The sequence below is a fragment of the Anser cygnoides genome, chromosome 9, assembly GCF_040182565.1.
Source record: "Anser cygnoides isolate HZ-2024a breed goose chromosome 9, Taihu_goose_T2T_genome, whole genome shotgun sequence".
NCBI lineage: Eukaryota > Metazoa > Chordata > Aves > Anseriformes > Anatidae > Anser > Anser cygnoides.
Window position 1 is genome coordinate 11,543,608 of NC_089881.1, and position 23,578 is coordinate 11,567,185.

Sequence of the window (23,578 nt, forward strand, 5' to 3'; positions counted from 1 at the left end):
ATAGGTGGAAAGTGTATTACCTATGTCCTGTGTATTGTGTCCAGCGTCTTCTCCGTCTATTAATCTGGGATGTTTGTTATTTACATTGGGTATATTACTGCTGTTGGTTTTTCATTTCAAAAAATCTTTAATTCTTTATTTTAAGATTTGGAGTGCCAGTTACTCTCATAATTACAAGATATTTCTGTTATTTCTTTGGGAGTGCCTCTGAGGTGGTACACTTTCATTCTGTAGCATTTTTCTTACCTGCTGAAGCCAGATAGGACTTCTGCAGAAGTAGATATGCCACCCTTTGGAGGATCTTGGAACTTACTGCTTAGCAGGATTGTGGTAGCTGACTACTCCTGACTACTGAAGTTGTCTTTGGCTTTGTTTTTGGCATAACAAAAATAATGTTCCCCTAGTAAAAGGCAAGCATTTCAAATGATTTTTAGCAAGAAGCAATGTAACATCCTCAATTAAAAGAAAATTATGCTTCTTTCCAGTATCTTGGGAACTTTTGCTAATTTCTTCTTGTTTTTCTGTGTGCCCTTCCCTACCAAACAGTTCTGGCTGTTGTTTTGCTTTTTTTATATAGTTTCAAAAAAAAAAATATATCCCTTGTCACATGAGTCTCGTGTTCCTCTGTGAAGAACAAGACTGTCTAAATTGCAGCATTGTTCACAATTACTACCTTAACTTGTGATCTCCTTTGCTGTGTTACTTTGGTTCTTCTCTGCGCAGATGCAGAATCAACAAACGCTACTCCTGTGACACCTAAAATTGTTGTGGGCTGGGGCAGTGTGACATCTGTACAGCACTACCAAGCATGCTTACTCTCTATGGCATAGAATTAAATGACAAGACATCATCTGCAAGAACACATCTTAATTTAGCTGCCTTCCATCACCACTTGTCCAGTTGCTTTACCAAAATGGGCTTTCCGGTCTAGTCTTAAACACGTTTCTCTATTGCAATGGCTTGTGTTTTTGACACAGTACATAGCCTGCTTTTCCTTAACCTTTTTGCTTGCTGGCTGCAGTGAACTGGAGAATGGTCTTAAGGGACTAACGGTATTCACGTAATTGTTAGCGAATTTCTCAGCTTTAAAAAGGATCTATAGGGACAAGTTTATAATAGATTCTGCTGATGCTTGCCTGTGAAATAATACTGGTTTGGGCAGCAGAACGTTGCTAGGAAAATAACTATAAACATCCCTTCTCCTTACTGCATTGCATTTGCAGTGCTAATATTAAGCAGCTTCCTCTTCGTACTCTGGCCGTGATAGCTGTGTGTGCAGCTGGGTCATGTACTAAGTTAGGAATTTGATCTGCTTGAGGGGAAAAAAAACTGCACAAATTCTCTATTAACCTGATTTTTCCTTGATCTAGTTCATTCTGTGGCCACACACACACTTCTGTTTTGGCACAAACGCAGGAGTAAGGCAGGACCACAAAAGTGAGATGGGTATGAGAGCTATTAAACTAACTTAAGTACTTCATTTGCTGAAGGCAAAAAAAGGAGCCTGAGGGTTATGGAAAAGAAACAAGGAAAAAAGGCTTTGTCTGTGGAACCAAGTCATCTGAACAAAAAGCAGGAACTGCTATCTTGTTCTTCCCAGCAGTACACTCTCAGGTTGATAAAGTCCAGTAATGCCCTCAATTACCAAAAAATGGTATGGGAGGGTGTCAGACTTTCTGAAAAATGCGAACTGAAATTCTTTTAGCTGGTGCTGTGGTGAAGAAAGTACAAAGAGTAAACAGTTCCATACCCTTCCTGAGAGGAAAGATCTTTCTTCTCATCAGGGTAGGACCTTAAGGCATCAAGGTAGTTGCTGCAGCTTTACATCAGGAATTGCCAACGACCCTTTGGTAGGAGAACACCAGAACAGGGCAAATAGAGTAAGTAAATTTGCTTCCAAACTAGAATTTTATATTCTTAGAAAAAATAATAGAGAGCTTCCAGTTAAGTGGAAAAGATTTTGTTAGCATGGCTAGGCTAGCGTCTACAATATTCTTATGCTATTCTCCTTAAGAAACATCTGAAACTGATGGAGCTTTGTCTCCTATTTTCATGCTGGGTTCTTTGGCATTGGCAGCAAGGAAAGGCTTAAAAGTTGCCCCACTGACTCATCTTAATGCTTATAGAGGAACAGTAGAAATGATGTAAGTCTAATTTACAAAAAAAAGCTTTAATGTATTCAAACTTCGTGTGGACATGACCTTAGTTGGTGTAGCTGTCTGCTGTGTCACTGGATACGTTCCTTCAGACCCCAGTGAAAGACCAGCATATTGGCACACAAGTAGCTTTGTGACCAGGTGACACCAATGCAAGCTGTATTAATTGCAGCAACTTTGCATTGTGCAGGGTAGGAAAGCTAGTGGATTAAGTGATTTATCCTCTGGATGTGTCCAGGAATGTCCAACCAGCAGTATACGGGTGCCTGGAAGGCCTCTTTGAGCCGTGGTAATGTATGTTGGCTTGTAGGAGAAGACCTCCGCTGTACTAAGGGAGTTGTCGAGGGGTTATTTTGCCACTTGGGTAATGGTTTCTGAATACTTCTCATTGGGAAAACCTGTGAAGAAAGCTCATGCCACAGATGTGACAGCAGCTGCATGTCGTAGTGAGTATCTTTCTTGCATTCCTTCTTCAATTAATAATGCTTTATAAAATCCATAACCATTCAAGATGGGTTACATCCTAGTAATGTGGACAGGAGAATGTGCTGTTGGTTTTCTCATTTCATATCCAGGAGAAGATGAATATTCTGACAGACATGCTCATCTGACAACAGATCTGTGAGTGTTTTCAGTTCAGAAAAGAGTATCTTTGCAGCCTTGTGAGTTTGCATCTTTCCTATTTTCTTACCTCTCCCCAGCGTTGATTCTGTTACCCAAAGGATCAAAAAGCAAAGAAATGCTGGTTATGGCAGTGAGAGCAGCAGCCTTTTCCCCTTTCTTTCACCTTCTAGCCTTGTGGTGTGGATTGCTGTAAAACAGAACAGTGCTACCTGAAGTTGAGAAACCTTGATCTTTCTAAGCTTAGCTTCAGACAAGAAAACAAGTACTATCTGTTAAGAAAATTGGTAATACAGAAAAAGTAAGAAAGTCTGGACCTGCCTACCTTTGTTCTGAGATACTCTTCAAGTGAAAGAGGCCATTCAAAGAGTGCCTGTGATTAGTTTCCAGGAATGTGTTGTTCACCATGTTCTCAAGTGGGGAATTACCTATTAGGTCAGACTTTCAAAGGCCAAGTTTGATCTTAGTACTGCAACATCAGTGCAGGAGGCAAATAGGTAGGTGTTTGCTTGTTCAGCATTATTTGACTAATTTCTTTTACGTCACAGAATTTGTCACTGGAATTGGACTCTTGTGAGTCTTGGGTCTTTCATCTGAAGCATTTGTGAAGTGATTGAATTGCTTTTTGAGTAATTCAGTGACTTCTTGTTACATGGCTTGAAAGGTAATAGGACTACAGATTTGGTGACACTTGTTGAAATCTCAACACTGTGTCTAGGATATTGTCTGAAGGCAAAATTCATCCCTGAGTGCCAGAAGTTCACTCCAGATCCTTTAGAAAATATTTCTTTTTCGCTTAACTGTAGTACACTCCAGAGAAAAGTTGTAACATGCCCTGGATAGTGACAAAGCTTTCTACCTGCATGTTCATGAAATACTCTAATTTATAATGTGTTTTTTTTAATGCTATATCATCTAACATTTGAGAGCGTGTCTGGATGCCGCAGTCTTCCCTTATGTGGAGTGCTCTGTGCCAAAAAGGAGAGCTTAAAAGAAAAAATGAGTATCGGTTGGCAAAACTAGAGGCAGCTTTCTGGAAGCTCTAATAACTTTGGGAGTACGAAGACTGCATGCCCAGGGCAAAAAGTCATTTGTTCATACCTTCTCTAGATCCTTCATGTTGGCCTTGCACTTAGTTGTTCTTTTCTAGTTAGTTTATGGTTTAACTGCATTAATTTTCTGGTCGTCATTGTGAAAGCTTCAGCTGCTTTCATGTTCAGACTTTCTCTATGGATAACTCGCTTCCTTTTTTGCTTTAAATGGTCATTCATGAAGATTAAGGATGTGTTGTCAGCAGTAAGAGCAAGAACATGTGCTTGTACTATATTTGGGATGTCAGAATCCATGGATCAACAGGACCTGAATAGGTTCTTGGTGAGGAGACGAGAGACTTAACTGCCACCTAGTTTCCTCACTGTGTTTTTTTCCTCTGCAGTAGAATTATTTCACGTAGTTGTAATGTTTGTTTCCTTTCTGATAGGTGGTTTCCAACCACTCTAAACTTTGGGAATTGTCTCAGTTGGACTCAACTCAGTTTATCAGAGCTGGAATTGCATCTCTTGCCAGCGATTGTGAGATCTCTTTTGCCTTTTGCCTTTATAATGGTGCAAAATAGCCTTTCTTGTGCATCTTTAGACCCTTGTACCTCAGAATAGAAACACACAGTTTTGCATTTTGGTTTAAAGAGTACATTGTTTAATGGTGCTTTTCGTTCAAAGGAGAAAATATTTCAGGAACAAATGGAATTGTATTATTCCAGGAACGCACGCAGTGAATTTGAGCTGTGCAGAGCCTTGACTCATTTAGTACATTCTGGCCAAGGTACATTTTTATTAAAAACAACCAATCTTGCTATTCAAGATAACCTGACTGCGTCTGTGTCATTTTTCTAACCACTTAAAATTTTTCTTTTGTACAAGAAAGGAGTGCTTGAAAACAATCCACCCATGAAAAGCACTGGAAACAAAGTCACAGCATAAGTGAAGATTAACTCTTCAGGCTCCATCATTCTACTAACTTCAGCAAAGCTTTGAGTTTTGTTCATGTCAGTGTAGATCACTAAAGGACTTTTTCAGCAGCACTGGCCAATTCCAATGTTATGCTATTGTTTGTTTTTTGTTTTTATGTGTTGTTAACTAGTTAAGAGTGGATACTCAAAGTGTACTACACATCCTCAGTATGGATCTTGATTCTGCAGTGGAAGCCTTGGAGGAGCCTAGTGGTATTCAGCTGGTATATCTCAGGACCACTGCTGGCTTCAGTGTGTTTGTAGGATGCAAGGCTTCTTTAGGATGAGTCCAACAGGTCAGCAGTGCATGCTTGTGCTGTGGTGTAGACAAGGGGAACCCCCTAGCTGTGAAGTTGTATGTTGAAGCCAGTCTGACTTAACTGTCCATAGCTTACAGACCTTTTACTGCCCTCATTCATGTGATGCCTGTTGGGGCCTATTTATGGCCTGGCTTGGTGACCTTTAGGACTACTTCTGTACATTTAGGTAGTGTCAGAAGAAAGATCCTGAGAATTTACACCATGCAAAGCAGGGGAAAGCAAGAGGCATAATTAGATGAGTTGTATGTTTAATAAGCTTTGACTTAACAAAGTTGAAGAGCTGCTTCGTCATATTGGGCGTACTGTATACCACGACCTCGAGTGTACACAGTGGTTCCCAAGGTACCATTTTAAAATTGCATTGACTTTACATTCGGAAGCAGTACACTGTTAAAATTTACAAGTTTAAGTTCATTCTCTAAATGCCTTACCACACATACAAACATCTTCTGAAAATAAATAAAAAGTACTTAATGTCCCAAAATCAGAGTGCATGATCCTGCTTCTTTAAAAGACAGTTTACAACAAAAAAAAATTAAGAAAGGAGTTCTGCTTCTTCTTGAAGTTCTCTTAAATTTCATCATAGAGGGAGGATACATGAATTTAAATAATTAGGGAAAAGTAATAAATTCATGGAAGTTGACTAAAAAAATAAAAATGTACTGTATGTTATTCAGTCCTAGTTCATTAAGAAAGTATACTGAGAGACCTTAAAGAGTACAATCTACATTTAAAAAAAAGTGCTGCACTTAAATGTCTTAATTTAAATATTTGCTATTTTATATGTTTCTGCAGGAAAAGATTGCCCTTTCATAATCCGAAGTACACTTAAGTACTAGTTTTAACTCTTTGTAAATTTGTATTTCACTTCTGTTATCTGCTGCCCTTTCAGCAGACACTGAAACGTTAAAGCAGTTATCTTCCTTCCCCAGTTCTACTTCAGGTTCATTTTTTACTTTCTGATTTAATTTGAACGGATTGCTGAGCAAAGAGCCTTTGACTTGTTGCTGTATGCTGCTGTGCCTCCAGGTTCCTCCACTGTTAAGTAGGCAAATAACACTACTCCCAAATCATGCTTCGCTCCGCTCTTTTCTATGGTTTAAATCTGTGTGTACATTTGTAATGTAAGAAAACCAGAACAGCATTCCCCACTTTAGTGGCGTTGTGTTGAATCACTTCCAGAATGCATTAAAATTGGGCTTGAATTTGAAAATGTAAATTGCCTTGCTTTGGAAAATAAATGTGTGGTTGTGGCATGGAAACAAACATTAGAAATAGCTTTGCTATTAAGATCGGAGGAGAAATCCTGCTGTGTTGGAATTCTAACAACACTAAGCATGGTGACCTACTCCGTGGCCTCCTTGGGTTGTTGGATGGATGTTTGTTTTAACATCGGGTATTTGAGGTCTGTACGATGAGTGGTTGCCTTGTAAAGCAGAGAGCTGATGTGTGAAAGTACAGCCCTTACCTGAATGGCTCTGTAGCTCTCTCAGACTTGCACCTGTAAGAGAACTGTGAAGAGGAGCAAAGTTTTTTTTAACCCCTTCACTTCAGTGGTGGGCAGATCAGATGTTGCTGGCATCTACCTTAACTTGTCACTCACTGCTGGGACCTCCTGAAGTTTTAAAGCATCAGTGTTTGTGCGTGTATGTCCTCTTCCCCCTATAAAAAGTAGATTGGATTGTGACTACTTGCATTCATTTTGATTTGATTTATAGCTCCTAACTTCCTTTAACAGCTCATTCTCCTATTGAAGGCAAGTTCTAAAAATGTCTACCAGTGCAACAGAGGTGAACTCAGGATAGTCTTTGATTGTTCAATTTCTTCAAAAACCAAAGACTTGCTGAGAAGGGTTAAAGCAGTATTCAGATGTGTGTAATCTTTGAACTGTGATTGAATTCTGCCTTGGGAGAAATTTTATGTAATGAATTGTTCTGCAGAAGCAGCAGTAATTAAAAAGAACGTGTTGATAGTAGGAGTATTTCTCACCTCAAGCTGAATATTTACAGTCAGGATTTTAATTTCCTAGTCTCAGTTCCTATGGACACAGTGTGGGACTGCTGTGCTTGCCCATGTGCTTTTCTCCCTTCAGTAACTTGAGCTAGTGGACTTTGTCACAGTATGTTTGGCAAAGCCTGCAAATTTGAAAGATAATTGAAGTAGTACAACCCGTGTGAAAACAGATAGCCATATATAAAGTGGATTGTATAAATACATTGATGTTAGGGAAAGTCTGCTGTGCAAGCTTGTAATGAGACAGATGGAAGTTGGCATAGGAATAAGACACCACAGATGGGTCCAAAAGTGAGAAAAGCTTTAGGTAAAGTATCTTTTCAGATGCTGCTGTCAGGAGTCGTGTTCACTGGAAGCCTTGATTGCCTAGCTGCTGTGCTTTGTGGAGCTACTTCTGATAGGAATGCTGAAAGAAATTGCTGTGTGTTGCTGTCTGTAGTAGGCTATGGAAAGGCTCTGGAATATCTTGTTTGAATTTTGAAACCTTTGGTTACGTTGTGCTTTTTCTTTACCTTCCTGCTCTCTGAAGTAATTTATTTTAATGACCGAGGTGCGATCTGAAGTCTGAAGCTGTAATACAGCATTTGCTAATTTGTGATTCTGGAAGATCTGACCTAAAATGTTGTTCTTGAAAGCCATCCAGCTAATCAGATAACCCAGCGCAATATTCAAGTAATTGCTGCTTTTCATCTCTGGTGGGTAATTTGAGGTGTGGAGCGACTCTTCCTGACGTACAACCACCCAGTGAACGCACGGCATGATGCTCTGCCATTGCTGGAGCACCCAGTCTCGTAGCAAGCAAATAGGTGCAATTTGTGTCATCGCAAAACTCCCTGTAAACATGTCAGCTGTGTCATGATGATTCATGTGACTGACAGTGCTGGTAAATGAGGATTTAAAGCACAGTTTTGCAGATGGGATCCTGGAAGTGGGTAAAAAGCAAGTAGGTGCTCTGTCCCCAGGAACCAGGAGGGGCCTCAGCACATAAAACGCTTGCCAGAATTGTGTGGGGAGATTAGCCTCATACATGAAAGTGGCAGTGCCAAGAGCCCCATTGTGCCTGGCTGTATACAAATAACGTAATAGTGTGAGATAAACTTGTAGCCATATCAAAGCTTCCAGAAATCCTAGCCTGTTCTTGCTCCGTGCCCCAAGGTAGACTTTCCCAGTCATTGCCTTGTAACAGCAAGGGTAAGATCATCTTCACAGTTCTGGGAGGCACCTACATCATCTGTCTTAAATCGCTTCTGGTCTTGCTTTTGAGCACCTTACAAAAATTGGGCCCTTCTTGTCCTAACTGAACATCTAGAATCACTGCTGTCTCCCAGATATTTGTCCTAACTCATGTCATCTCCATTTTGTTTGCAATTCAAGTACTCAGCTGTTGATGTGTGACAGCTTTGTGAAAATAGATGATGCTTTCTCAGGGCTGAGCAGCAGTGTCCTGACTGTACCTCAGCTCACTATCATCAGGCCGCAGCTCCATGGATTGCTGAGTACAGAGGTATTCCCAATCACAAATAGCATTAATATCTCAAAGGGAAGTTTAGCTTTTTTTAGGGCTTTGAAGATGATGTGCAACAAGCCTTGCCCAGGATTGTTCAGCTTCAACTCAACACTGTTTCCTGATGACGAATCTAATGCATGTGAGACTGCGGCCTCCTGTTGTGGCTATTCTGATTTGAGAGGTTTATGGCCCTGTGGGAGGTTTTCCCCTTTCTTTTCCCCCCATTCTCTCCTGTTTACCTGTATGAGTGGCCATATTCAGATCAAATAACCTCACAGATCCCATACAAAAAGAAAACAAGCCGCAAAAGCTTGTGGGCATTCTTGTGTGTTTGACAAGATCATTCTACAAGTCTTATTTTGCGTGGCTACAGAAACAAGAAAATACTAAATAAAACCATTGAAAAACAAAATACTAAAATGTGTGTGCTTACAGTTCGTGACACTTAGAGATTTGAAGTATGGTTTCAGCAGAATGTTTGGCTCAGGGAGGAAGATGAAACCTATGGAATTTGCCTTAGTGTGTTCTCACTTGTGTCTCACTGAGCTGGAGCTGACAGGTCAGGGCTGCCCCTGCACTGCCCAGGGACTGCGAATTTCTCATATCAAAGCCAGAAAGGCTGTGGGGTTTCTTGACTGCTTACGTGGGTTTGCAATGCAGGATGGTCAGGTTGCCCAGATGATGATGTCCTCTACAGCAAGATGTTTTATTGCCAAAATCACCTTCGTAATCTATGAAGACTTATCTGGCTATAATCTAATAAATATTACTTTATGAAAATAAATGAGTTTAATTGCACTCTTTATCATGTAACTAAAGAAAATGGTCATAAAATTAGGTTTAATTGCAATGGGAACTGTTGGAATAGCAATACCCTGATTTTTATATTTTTGACCCCTTTTGGCTGGAATCGCTCAATTTTCAAAGTGATAACTTATGTTCTGTTTTGAATTATATCTAGTAAAACCACAATAATCAAATTGTATTCTTCTAAATTGGCACAGGTCTAAGTTGGAGGACGATTAGCCTTGCACTGCTATTGTTTGTTCTGCGTGTGTTGTTTTGGTTGATTTTTGTGTAAGTTTTTTTCCATGCAGAAAACAAGGAAATAATATTGATAAGAAAACACAATGTGGATGCTGAGACTGTTTCACCAGATAAGATTTAGATTTCCGTATATACTTGAATGGAAGTCAATCATCCTTTGGGTGCTGGGAGTTCTAGCATAGTCTATCTGAGCTGAAAGAAAACACTGAAGCGTAACAATGACCTTGTGACAAACACCCTGTGTGATAGAAAGGGAAAGGCATTGACACAACAGCTCATCTGTAACAGTGTGAGCATGAAGAGATGATGGGTGTGTTGTCTGGACCAGATTAACTTGTTCTGTAGATTTTAAATCCAGTTTTAAATAAACTCTGATTTAGCACTCCAGATCATTGCGTGGTGAATCTTGTAATTAAAAGTAAACCAGTTAAGCAAGCACAGGGCCAAAGAGTGTGTGAGCAAGTTCATCAACCCAAACTCGCACCTGGTAATCTTTCAGCACTTCATTGTACATTGGGATGAAGAAGCTGTGGTCTGTTTGAATGTGAGTGGTTAATGCATTTAAAATTGAAGCTTTATACTAGTAACCTCCTGGCAGTTCCTCTGGCTTCTTGTAACGTGCTTTTGTGCCTTATTTTCAGTGCTTCTTGCCCTGTGGAACAGCTGGATGGTTCAGCCATTCGTGCCTATACGAACTGATTTTAATGAAGTGTCTTGTTTTTTCTCGTTCATTTACAAACCTGAGGTCTGTCTCCTTTAGATGAAGTTTGTCATGTATAAAAGTCAAATATATCTGGGTGCTATCACTGCCTAGTACGTAGGGCCTTCTCTTTCTCATGGCATTGATGGAGTTCAAACTGGAGACATTTGATGCTCGCATGAGGCCTCTGTTATTGCAAGAACCTATTCGTACCCTACCCCCCGTGCATATTTGTTATCAAACAAAAGGAGATGCACCATTTTGATGCATCACGTAAGACACCAGAGCCATGAATGTCATGGCACTTGGAGTGCTGTTTCAGGGTTTGGTGGTCTTAGTCCTTCAGCCTGTGCAGGGGCTGGGCAGTGATGCTCCCTAGGGGTTTCCAAGCATACTCAGAGTTCAGTGCCTCTGCCCAGGACTTACATCTGAATTTGTAACGTTGATTCCCCAGTCTCTGTTTTTTAGCATCTGGATGCCTTTAGGAAGGCATGCCTCCTTTTTGTTTTCTCCCCAGCTGAGGTGGTAAAAGAGCCTCTGCAGCAGTTTGCCTTGGGATATCCTTTCTTCCCCTGGTGAAGTTTCTCAATCAGCTGATGTTCAGCAGTTCCCACGTTCTTGAGTTACATGACTTCTCTTTTGATGAACCCTTCCTAGGTTCATCAGAAGGGCTGCGGTGTGCCTGGAGCTGCCCGTGCTTCCAGCAGGTCTAAAAAGCTGGAGGCGAGCGTGTTGTAGGTAGAGCCCATCTAGTAGCTTGCCATTGCCATGAGGGGGAGGCCACGCTCCCTCTCTGGGCCTTGTGCATTCCTTCCCTACCTTGTGCTCTTCTGCACTGACCACGTGCACCTCTCCTTCAGCCAAAAGTTGCTTTTTCTTTTGCAAGATTACAGTTCGGTTAGGAAAGGGTCCAGTGAGGTGCCAGAGCTGGTATGAGGAGGAGGGCAAGACCATGAAGAAGGGAGAAAAGTGGATGCGTGTTCTGTTCCCTATCCTCCTCACCTCCATTTCCCCTGCTAGGGCAGTAAAATGTTTATTTGACTCAGATGAGGTATGTAAATTCATTCTAATGCAGCAAGGAGAACTGATTGGCCTCAGAAGGGTTCTCTCCTGTGCTAGCTTGCTGCAGGAGTGCTGGTTGTAACATGAAGGAGGGACAGAAGAGTGCACCCAGCTATGAAGAGGGAGGGTTTGTGTGAGCCCTGAGTCACATTGCCTTAAGCTTGCCTATTGCTTCTTGCCACCAGGAAAAAACAAAACAAAAACAAAAAAATCAACACAAAAATGTTTGTGGGGAAGAGGGGTGCAGCCAGTGCTTCTGTCCAGAAGATGTTCTGCTTACTGTGGGTTGCTGGAGTTATCAGAGAAGCTCGAGTTCCAGCTGGCAGCAGGGATTTCTTTTGGTTTTTTAAAGGCTGGGAGGAGAACTGCAAACATTTCTAAGGTTACCAAGAGTCAAGTGTTTCAAGTAGGGAGCACTAAATATGTGAATCTAGGAATAAATGGTCTCTATCAACATGAAAGTAAACTGCAGAAGCCTGTGTTGTGATTCAGCAGCAAACTGGTGCCCTCTGCGCACCTCTGTGCTTTTGGGAAACACCTGGCAAGCTCCCCTGTTTCCAGCAGCGTTGGTCCTGGGCACAGGATTTGACCCATGCTGCCTGGTGCAAGAGGTTCGTGTGTGCCCAAAAGCTGTCAGGAAGTGGCAAGAGTACATTCTGTCAGCACCTGCAGTTTTTTTTTCCTTTTTCGGCTTCACCCCATTTGTTTAAGCAGAAATATACCCTAGAACTTGGCTTACTTGTGTGTTTTTTTTAAACTCCATTTAAAAAATGTAGGTAAACAAATTCTGTTTGTGCTTGAGTGACCTTAGCTGACTTGCAAATCTGGACCAAATTTCAATTAATACATTGGTTTGTTGCCAACGTTATATCTGTAGCTTTTATTTTTTTCATTAGATCAAGCTTCAGAGGTGCAGGTGACAATGATGCTGACTGAAAGCTGTAAACTCAGAGGACTTCATCACAGGTGAGCTACTCAGTGTTTATAAGCTGAACTGTATCTGTGCAAGATGAAAAATACTTGTGCTTAAAGTTCTTTGGGAGGAGGCCAAACAATTGTTTACGAATTGAGCAACGTTTTATATATTTGAAATTTTTCAAGCCATAAAGAGCTGAAAAGATTTCTGCATGACTTTAAAATGCAGAGTTCCAGGCGTGCTTCCTATTGCAAAGAGTGCCTGACACGCTTTTAGAGCTGCACAGTCAGTGAAATCAGAGGGTAGCCAGTATATGGGGGAAATGGAGAAAGCCTTTGGTTTGGCGTTCCAGGCCAAGCAGTGAGAGATGGTTAGATATTCCTTTAATACATGGCTAGGTATTCCTTTCATTCTCAATTATTACAGAAAAAGGTGCTGTTGGCTTGTACTGCTTCTTGCACAGGCTATTGTTAAATGTGGTGAGATCTTAGTAATGATGAGGAGAAGAAGTCTATATACAGGTTGATTATCATTTTAGGTAATCTACTAGTCTGCCTTGTACTATTTGTAATTTTCTACGTGGCACAGAGGAGTCCTGTGACTAGATATTTCTGTGTATCCATGTAGGACACTGCTCTTTAGGACTCTTGCATGCATGTGTTGCCCTGGTATGGCATCATAATGTCACTGATGGGATTTATACCTGAGAATTACTGGCATGATTTTGGGGGTGATGGCTTATATGTTTAAATTAATACCCCAGACAGCTTGTGTTACTTGCAGTTTTGCAGCTTAAATTGAAGGCTGAAATTGCCCTTAAAGACCTTTGTTACTAGCAAGGATGCAGGTAAGAAGAAACCCACGGTCACTGTCATGTCACAGGTTCCATGGCTGGTAGTTCATCGTTTTCACTGGTAACATAAGGGAAGGGAAGTTCAAGCAGAACAGTTAGTTCTACAGTGGATTTAAAAGTTGCTTTTCTAAGAATTGTTATGGTGAAGACCTTGTCTAAAAGACAGGATTGTGTAAAGAGCAATAGCAGCTTCTTGAGGAAATACAATTAAAACTGAAACTAAATGAAACAGCCTTTCTCCCATCATTCAAAATCAGCTGTTATCCTTGCTTTTACAAATCAAACTTCTTAAAAAAGTCCCCAAAGCTTTTCTTTATGATACCTATCAAGCTGGGGTGTTTGTTTGTTGAAGGTAGAGCTTAAATGGGCACACAGAGTTCATGGGTGTAACAGCTGACTACCAGACCACTTCTTACAAGGACATGGAATTTCAAAGTTCCCCTCTAAAAATAATCAGAACTCATTGAAATGTTTCTGATAGAAAATACAGTCATCTGAAAATGTTTCAGGGAAAAATGAAACTCTAGAGGTTGTTTCAAGTTTCTATAAATTTTTATGTTGATGCTACAGGAGGATGTTCGTAAACATTGCAGCATGAGGGTTATCTGAGCTGTCAGGAAGAGTGAAACGCCCCTGGTAGAAGCTCTGAATTACTTCTGCATTTATGGTGCAATTTAATGTTAAGCTAATTCGAAACTAAAAGTTGCAGTTCTGGCATTTTGAAATGGATCAGGCACAATGTTTTTTGTCTTCATGCAAATGATAACCTGTATTCACCAAATCTTAATTCAACCCTCTTGGATAAGTGAAAAGTCTGGGGGTTCCTTCCTAATGGGAAGATACTCAAATATTTCTCTACCCTCTGCCTCCCCCAAATGTCTGCTGCCTCAGTTATTTGGAGGCCTTTTGCTCTGCTATCTGTATCAAAGGTTAATGCTTTTCTTTAGCATTGAATTACTTTCATTTAGCGTGTTTAGGGATTGAGAAGATCTTTGTCAAATTTCAACTTCATAAAACTAGGAATTTCACTCTCTTCCAGGAATCTGCTACCTATCACTCACGTCTGTATAGAAGAGGGAGAGAAACCAATGGTGCTGCTGCCATACATGAACTGGGGGAACCTTAAACTATTCTTGCGACAGTGCAAGCTGGTGGAGGCCAACAATCCTCAGGTAAACTCAGAAAATCTGTCACTTCCTGCCTGTTCAGCTTTTACTCAGAAGCCTTGGTTTGTCATCTGTGTTTGTGCCTTAAAAGAAATAGTTGTGTTATTTACCTGTCCTGACAATGAAAGAATTGACAGGCAGGTTCCTTAGCGTGTATTTATTTTGATTCATACAAGGAAAACATTCTTGGCTGCATTTATCACAGCTATTCAGAGACTAATGAAGCTGAGTTAAACTCTTGGTCAGGGTAGTAGCTGGTATATCAACATATCTGAAAAAAAAAAAAAGCGGAAATGGTATATGGTTGTGGATTTAAGTTACACAGGGGAAACTGGCAAGGGCTACCTGCCTCTGTTAATTTACAAAACCAATAAATTGTGATAAGCTGCTACGATCTTTCAACTTTGATTCACTTGTTTTGCTGCTTAATCTGGGTTATAAATCTCTGTGCAGCACACTAATACCCCTTTCCGAGAATTTAGACAAACTGTGTTTATATTATTTCAAACAGGAGTTGCCTCTTAGTTGGTATGACCATACTTCCCACCTAGCAAAAACTGGGATGTTTGGTGTTGAAGATGCTTAATTGAAGATGGAACTTTTATACAAATACCTAAAGCAAACTCTTGAATTTTCTGAAATAATACGTGGTTCTTATTCTTATTAACAAGCAGTTAACAAAGAAGTCAGCATCTTATTTTTTTAATTTAGTATTTAGTTTAACCACAGTCTTGCAGCTTCAGTGTCTACCTACATACTGGAGCTTCAGGAATACTGTAGAAATGAAAGAGGAAGTGCGTTATAGATGTATGCAAGGGTTTGATTTACATGGAACTGTAAATTGTAAAAGTAGAAGGAGCAACAGCCTTTAATAGTAGCTTTCAGCCATAGGCAGCAATGAGAATTGTGTCTGCTGCTTGAAAACAATTTGGTTTCTAGAGAAACAAAGTGAAAATACTGTGGTAAGAAGGTAAAATCTGCCTACGTTCACCACTAATCCAGGAAAAGGCTGTGTAACAGTGAGAAAGTTGCAAATTGGAAATGTTTGCCCCTGCCATGTCAAGGAAAAAACGGGAGGAAAAAGTTTTTTTCTTAAAAAAAAAATAAATAAAGAACAGATAGTAGTGTCTGTAAACAGCTAGAAAATGAGAAATTACCAGCTACTAAAGGTTAGGGGAGAGGGAAAGGGTACTAGAATGCAAATAAAATACTAACCTAGTAGGCACTGGGCTTGCAGTTCTGCATTGATTGCTCTTCTTTGCTCTTGCAGGCAATTTCCCAGCAGGATCTTGTACATATGGCTATTCAGATTGCCTGTGGAATGAGTTATTTGGCCAGACGGGAGGTCATTCACAAAGACCTGGCTGCTAGAAACTGCGTGTAAGTACTAGATGGGGTAGAGTCGTTGCAAACAGTGTTACCTCACTAACTAGGGCAAAGATAGGCTTTCCTTAACTGACCCAATCTCTACTTCAAAACATACCACTTTTTTTTCCTAAGTTTTGTGCAAGTGCTCTTGTCAGTAAAAAATTTTCTTTTAAATATAGGGTGAGCCAGAATGCTTCTTTTTTAAAAGAGCAGAGCATCCAATTCTGAAAGACCGGTAGTAGCTTTTTGTCTTTCCTTATTTTTTCAAATGGTCGCTTAAAGGAAGCCATTAATGTTAATAGGAACTTGGAATATCTTGGCAGTTTACTAGTGGACAGGTTTTCTACCAGGTACTGTTGGACAGAGGACGCAGGAACATCTACCCTCTAGCCACCCCTCATGCTTTTGAACCAATGCTACAATGCCACCTCAGCAAAATCTTTCACGCGGTGTAAGGATGCTCAGTTTGATACAGTTCCTTAGACACTCTTAATTCTTATTGTTTTTTTCTTTGGTAGATGTATTGAAAAAGTGATACCACAGAAAGCAAAAATCATAAGCAGTGCTCCAGGGAAACTACCTGGTGACAATGTCTCATTTCAGTGCAGAGGATTAATTGCCTCGTGCCATTCCCGTGCAAAGGGTCAGCAGTCTAGCCAACTTTACTCGCTGCCCTCCTGGGGCAAATTCCAGCTTCGTTTTAGCTGCCATACTTGTGATCCTGAGTGCTGGCAATAGTACTCAATTTGTAGTGCATCTGATGCTTCTTCTCCATGGCAAATGCAGGCAGGAGCTGAACATCTACTGATCTCTGCTGCAGTACAAGAACTACTGGACTAGCCTTGGGTTTTTACACAGAAAAAGAGGTGGTCAGTAGCCAGGATTCCTTGAAGGGCTTTGTTCATCTGCTACTCCCTTTTTTCCAAGGTTTATTCCTGGGAGTACCTCTGTGTGGGAAAGACAAGGAGGAGTTGGTATGAAGTGTATCAGGTCTGTGTTAATTTGGGAAAGGGAGCCAGGATTGCAGTGTTCTTAACAGGTTTGTGAAGGGGGGGAAATACTGAAGTGTCTTGGGCCCAGTTGGAATGGGCATAGTCCATGACCCAAGTCAGGGCTCTGTAGTCACTGGAAAGTACCCTTTGTACTTGTTCACAGGCAGATCCTCTAGGAATTTCTCTGAACTTCATTTGTGCCTATTAAGAGTGACAAGATACGGAAATGTCTTGGTATAAATTTTGAGGTCAATGAACAGACCTGAAAGCACATAGGAATGGGGAAAAATATGAAGGTACCTGGAATAATAAAGCAGCAAGCACACAAATTGAGCATTTATATTTTTTTTCTCATCAAAATAAAGAAGTACTTGAAAAAATGAAGATGGCAAACACCATTAAAAAAAGACAACCAAAACTGCAATGTTATTTTTTTATTCTTGTCACAAAATATTTAAGCTAACATTTTCCCCATATTCTGAAGTCAGATGTTTGAGAACACTGAATTTTGACTTTTAAGTTTAAAAGAGCATGAATTAATATCCCAGAGGGGGGAAAAAATCAGTAGACAAGTTTATTCCACATATACCCACTAAAGGTTCCTCTGTGCTACTTTGAGGCTTTTTTTTTTGTTGATTACAAGTAAGTTTTCCTTAGCCAGCTTCCAATTTCTTATTGCCCAACAATCAGAGTGAGTATCTTTTGCTGAGGCAGTGTTTGTGGAAATAAATATTTTATTAGAGCAAATAATATTGATTAGGGACGAGGTTTTAAGTCACAAATGATACCAGTTGCTTTATCAAGATACTGTTAGACCTTGTTTTGCTGAAGTCTTTAGCTCATAAATGCCACGAAGGTACTATAGCTAAAATAATTCAACTGAAAGTGTATCTCCAAGGGAGCAATAATAATTAAGGGAGTTCTTTGCTTTAACTGTACTTTTCTGCATTTGTAAATGTTGTATTTTATTTAATCTAAGACTTCTGATTTTGTAGTGCTTATCCGTTGACACAGAATAAATACTTTAATTAGTATTTGATAACCACAGATTAAGTGTCTTGATCAAGAAGAATGCTAACACTTTGTGTTGATAGTGTGATCAGTATTCCCCAATGAAACCCTGAGTTGGAAACTTAAAGTGGAGTGTAAATATTTTCTGTAAAACTGTAGTGCTGAGGTTGCTAAATACTTCTGTTCTTTTAAATTAGCATTGACGATGCACTTCAGGTTAAGATTACAGACAATGCGCTATCTCGAGACCTGTTTCCTATGGACTACCATTGCCTGGGGGATAACGAAAATAGACCAGTTCGATGGATGGCTCTCGAAAGCCTGGTTAACAATGAATTTTCCAGTGCTAGTGATGTGGTAAGTTTTGTTGTTTTTTTTTTCCCCCTTACATTTTGTAAATGTATTTTGATAACTTTTTTTCCCCCACCAAACCTTTCTCAGTAATTACAGAATTATGGCACTGAACAGAGATCGGTGATTTATCCAGAACTGCACTCCTGTTTCCTGCATTTGCTGCTTAGGGTAGATAGTTTAAAGGTCAAGCAGGCACTTCTCGCCTGGCGGAATTGTCCGTTGCTCCTTGTCCTACTTGGTAGTGTTAGCAGAAAAGACGGTTACATTCAGGGAGCAACCTGTATCAGCACGTTTGCTGTTTGAATGAACATGATCTGTAGTCCACTGAAGATCTAAGAAATAGCGATGGTTCTTAAACTCTTTCCCCTCTGGGAGATTGGCTTTGAATTTGGGATCAACAGGTGAAATTGTCAGTGTTTTTCTCTTGTATGTGGAAGCTCCAAGTTGAACAGAGTACTTTGCAGGTAGGGAAAAGGTGGGAAGAATTGTTTCCCTTGACCTACTGGCTATATTCATGGTAACAGAGCCCAGAATACAGCTGGCTTTTTGCTTCAAAGACACACTGCTGATGCATTCAACTTGTTCATGAGGACCCCAAGATCCTTTCCTGCAAAGCTGCTTCCTAGGCAGCCAGCCCCAGCCTGTCCTGTTGCAGGGGGTTATTCCATCCCAGAGGTAGGACTTTGCATTTGCTTTTCCTGAATGTTGACATTCAGTTCACTTCTCCAGTTCTTCCTTCTGACCTCCAGCCTGCCAGCTACTCTGCTGAGTTTGGTATCATCCAGAAGCATCCTCAGAGTCCAGGTTGTTACTGGAGATGAAACGGTGCTTATTGCTGAGCACTGTCACTATAACCAGCTGCTAGTTGGACTCGTGTTGCTGATCACAGCAGTTTGAGTCCAGCAGTCCGGTTGCTTTACTGAAAACATCTTGCCACTTGGGTTGTAGGGATGCTATGGAAGATGATGTCAGTGACCTTGCTAAAGCCAAGGTGAACATCCGTCCGTTGCTCTCTCTGTTCTCACTATGTTCTCAGCAGAGTAGCAGACAGCTTAGTTTGGCAGTTTGCCCTCAATAAGGCCGTGCTGGCTGTTCCCAGTCACCTTTATGCTTCACCTGCGTGGAAATGGCTTCTAGTGTCTTGTGCTCCCTGACTGTCACAGGAGCTGCTGCTCGCCCAGCTCCTGGCCTGTAGTTCCCTGGGCCCTGCCTCTTGAGGAGGGTGTCTTTTGTCCAGTTGCCTCTTCGCCAGTTCTCGTGGCCTTTCAGAGATGAGGAGAGCAGCATTGCAGTGACTTCAGCCTGCACCCTCAGCACCCTTGGATGCATCTTGTCTGGTCCAGTGGTCTTGTGTTCACGCACGTGATGAGCTTTGGTTCTCCAGACTCCATCCCTGCATGCTCAGGCAGCCTTCTCCTGCATCCACCTTTCTTTCCTTCCTCGGTGCCTGGGCTTAGTCAGTGCATCCATGGTGGCCTTGTACTGTGCTTGCTCAGCTTCCTGCACATCCAGACAGGCTGTTCTTGTGCTCACAGGAGGATGTCCTTGAAGAACAACCTTTGGTAATTTGAGTACTAATTAGATAAACCGCTTCCCCTTATGATCTGTCTCTTCCTGCTAAGGGGGTATTTTCTTTGGTAACGATGCTTTCCTTAGCGTGGCTACATCCAGAGATTGTAATCTATTTCTTAAAATGTGCTAGTTTAGGAAATTTTTGAAAAGATCTGGTTGCATTTTCCTCATTGCCACAGTCTTTGTACATCAAGCCATAGAAATAAAAAAAAAAAACAAGAAAAAGGAAAGAAAGGGAAGGAGTCAGCTCTGCCCCAGAAATATTTCTGTTCTCATTATACTTGTGGGGTTTTGTTATACCAAACTTGAAGACAGACCAGGAAATAGAAATTGCCTGTAAAGGCATGTTTTTATGATACTAAATGGGATCAATAAAAACATTGATTTCTTCTTACTCACTTTCTGAAATCTGGAACGCGAACGTATTTGCTGGTCATGAAGACTGGACTGGAAATGAATGTTTATATAGCACTGCCAATAGAATTTTATTAGGAAGAAGGCACCTTGGTCTCATAACCATTTTAGAAAACTTCAGTGCAATTCAGCTTACAGTATTTTAACACATCTCCCTTTTGTATTACATAAAGTCAGCTTCTACTATGTAGTTCTGTACTTCATATGCGTAGCTGTTTGAGTTTTGTAGCATGCAAAATGGGAGATCTTTCTGGGTATGGGATATGTGCCCTAACTATAATTTTTGCAATTACCTGGATACTTTTCATAAATATGTTGTAATATGTTTTTGTCTGTTCACTTGGAACAAATCTAAATACCAACTGCATGCAGCTTTATCGGCGATGAAATCTGTTACAAGAGATTTAGGTGTTGTCTGCTAAGATGCAATTAGCATGTGTTCTAAACTTGCTTTTTGGATGCATTTCTTTAAAACAGTTTTCCTGGCTTGAAACATTTCTAATGTATTCCTCCTCTGCCAACAGTTATACCAGTCAGCTAAAGCATATAAAAACTACTCCTGATGACTTTTAATTGTTTTTTCCCCTCTCTGGTGGACATGAAGCTCTATCTTTTTATGCTGTTTGTATGCAGGTCCTTATAGAATTAGAAGTAGCTATATTCTCAAAGTAGTTTTGCTTGAATTGCTTTTTATTCTAATGCTCTAGGTGCTCTACCACCTGTTCATTGGCATTTTTCTTACCTGCCTTTTCCTTCCCTCCCTTGCCTCCACGCACTGTTAATAGATAGCTGTTCAGAGACAGGCCAGGTCCGTGTGCCTGCCATTCTCTGGCTCTGAGCTTCTCAATGTACACTGGCAGCATCCCTTAATTTAAACACTCCTAATCAAAGCCACCTTTGATTAAAACCAAGAAGCTTTCAAGGCTGAGAGAAAAGGCAGTTCTGCCCCTTTTAAAATAAATCATGATGATTGCAGCACTTGTAACTTCTGCTGTGAATCTTCATTGTGCAGTATCAGCATCCTCTTTTGGTTTTGTCTCTTTGGTCTCTGGATACCAGCTAGTTAAACCACTTTACTTGTACAGTGCTTGTGCTTGTATTGATTAATTGAGTTTTCATCTTTTTAAGCTCCTTTTAGAAGGAGTGTCAGATGAATGATGTGTTGAAGGCTGATCCAGCTGCCAGGTTTACTTAGATAAAATCTTTGTTTTTCTCAGAAGTCCTACTTCTGGGCGTATACTCAAAATATACAGAGAATTTTGATTTAGAAAAATGGTTTCATTCACTCTATTCTTCTGAACCTTTGAATTTCATAGGACAACTTTGAGAAATTTTGGGTAGTGTTTTTGAAGGGGTAAACATATTATGAAATCATTAAACCAATTTTTATTAAAATAAATAAAAATAAATTTTAATGTTCCTTAGACTTGTTAAGTGGGCTGCATGCTTTTTCTTTTCAGTGGGCCTTTGGAGTAACACTGTGGGAGCTGATGACTTTGGGACAGACTCCGTATGTCGACATTGACCCCTTTGAGATGGCTGCTTATTTAAAGGATGGCTATAGAATAGCTCAGCCGATCAACTGTCCTGATGAACTGTAAGTGTGCATCTTTGGAGAAAGGGTAAAATGTGTCTTTTGGAACCAGCATATTAAGCCAACCTTATCAATGAAAGAGCCAGGTCTGTCTCTCCCTTTCCTGTTTGTTTGTTTTTGCTGACCCTTGTGTAAGTATTTGTGTGGCTTCACAATTATCTGCCTCGAGGAATGCAAGCTAACATTTTTTGTTGTTGAGTTTCATTTAATCCTGACCCACCTCTCTTCCTTATTCTGATATGTGGGTGAGACGGGGTTAATCGTCAGGCTGAGAAGAGGGAGCCAAAGGGGGGTGGAGGTTTTCCACTTGGTATTTGTGGGGCTGCAGTGTAAGGAGCTGCTGGGTTTGTGGGGAGTTTCAGTTCTCTCAGCAAGACTAAAGAGAGAAGCACTCTGTGTAGTGGTGCTCAAATAGCAGCACTCGCAGTGTTTAATCATAATCTTAATGGGATGGGAGAAGGCAAGAACACAGGCACCACCTCCTGCCTCACATGTTCTTCCAAATCCCCTTCCCGTAAACCTACCACAGAAGCGCTTTGAGCTATGCTTTTACAATACTTCAGCAATTTCCGATGAATTATGTATTACTTCCTCCTGGATTGCCTCTGACTTGTGTCCTGAATCAAAACAGTGCCTCCAGTCATGGCGTGTTTATTGATCGTTCCAGGTGTCTGTCTGCAGCAGGAGTGATTCAGCACAGTGTATCAGAAAATGCGGGGTTCCTTTTCTCTTCCTCTGGTTGGCAGGCTTTCTTGTGCCAAATGTTGTGTTGTTTTTCATTTTCAGGCTTGGGACTGTGGTTGCCAAGTGTGTGTTCTCATGTCTTCTGTTTGTCCTCCAGGTTTGCTGTGATGGCCTGCTGTTGGGCCCTAGATCCTGAAGAAAGACCCAAGTTTCAGCAGCTGGTGCAATGTTTAACTGAATTCCATGCAGCATTGGGAGCCTACGTCTGAAACTGCGGGGAAAAGATTCAATTCACTGACTGGGAAGAAGGCATGGCATACATTTGCAGCTCCATGCATCACTCGGACTCGCACACGTGATGTGTATAAAGCAACACTAAAGGGAGAAAGCACTTCTTCCAAAACACTGTGCCTTAGAATGCTTTAGTAGTCTGAAGTTTTTTGTAAGACCTCTTGATGTTGAATATTTTCTAGATTATCACTTTTGCTAAGTTAAATCGAGACCTTTTTATTTGCCAGCAGGATTTTTAAAGTGTAGTGATAGTGAACTTGAACACAAGGTTTGGATGGACTTTGCACTCTTACAACAGACAAGCGATTTTTTTTTGAAGGGTATATGGAACTGGTAGAAAAGTGAGGATAGGGGGAATTAATGCAAAAAACACATTGCAGAAAAAACTCCCTGCTTTTTAAAAATGTTGAAACTGAATCTTTCTGACCAGCTCTAGTGTTTGTACTTGTATGTATCTGGAATAGCTTTTTAGTATCAACTTCTTCTATTTTGAGACAACAGCACATTGTGGTTGGATCCACAAGCGGCATCTTACTTTTTTTTTAACCCATTCATGAATGTTTTTTTTGGAAAAGCTGGTCTTCAGGATGCAATATCCCCTTTTTAAAGCAGTAAGTGATTATGTAAAAGTGATTCCAGTTTACCTCACACAGAGAGTAGTAAAGGGGGGGGTGTGGCTTGAAAATGGTACCCCTCCTTGCAGATAAAAGGCTGATGTGATTTTTAAGATGGTTTTATGTGCTAAATAGAGGCCTTCAGAGAAGTGCCAAAGCAGCCCTTGCTTGGGAGTCTTTCACCTCAGACTTCTGGATCACAGTTTCTCTTGTTGAAAAGGTACTGGTTGTTTTTTATGGGCTTTTATGGCCTGAAACGGGCTTAAATATATAAATATATATTTGTAAAGACACTTGCAGAGTAAAGAATGTTTT

The 23,578-nt window shown here is 40.6% G+C and overlaps 1 protein-coding gene across 2 annotated transcripts in view; it reads left to right on the forward strand.

Annotated features, from left to right (window-relative positions):
• The window catches only part of RYK (receptor like tyrosine kinase), a 57,326-nt gene extending 33,770 nt beyond the window's left edge, over nt 1-23,556 (forward strand). For both annotated transcript variants that reach the window (XM_067002017.1, XM_067002018.1), the window contains exons 10-15: nt 12,331-12,400; nt 14,243-14,375; nt 15,640-15,749; nt 17,938-18,097; nt 21,541-21,677; nt 22,516-23,556. In XM_067002017.1, the coding sequence (XP_066858118.1) occupies nt 12,331-12,400; nt 14,243-14,375; nt 15,640-15,749; nt 17,938-18,097; nt 21,541-21,677; nt 22,516-22,627 (722 nt within the window). In that variant the 3' untranslated portion in view covers nt 22,628-23,556. The remainder of the gene's footprint in view (nt 1-12,330; nt 12,401-14,242; nt 14,376-15,639; nt 15,750-17,937; nt 18,098-21,540; nt 21,678-22,515) is intronic.
• The last annotated feature ends 22 nt before the right edge of the window (nt 23,557-23,578 follow it).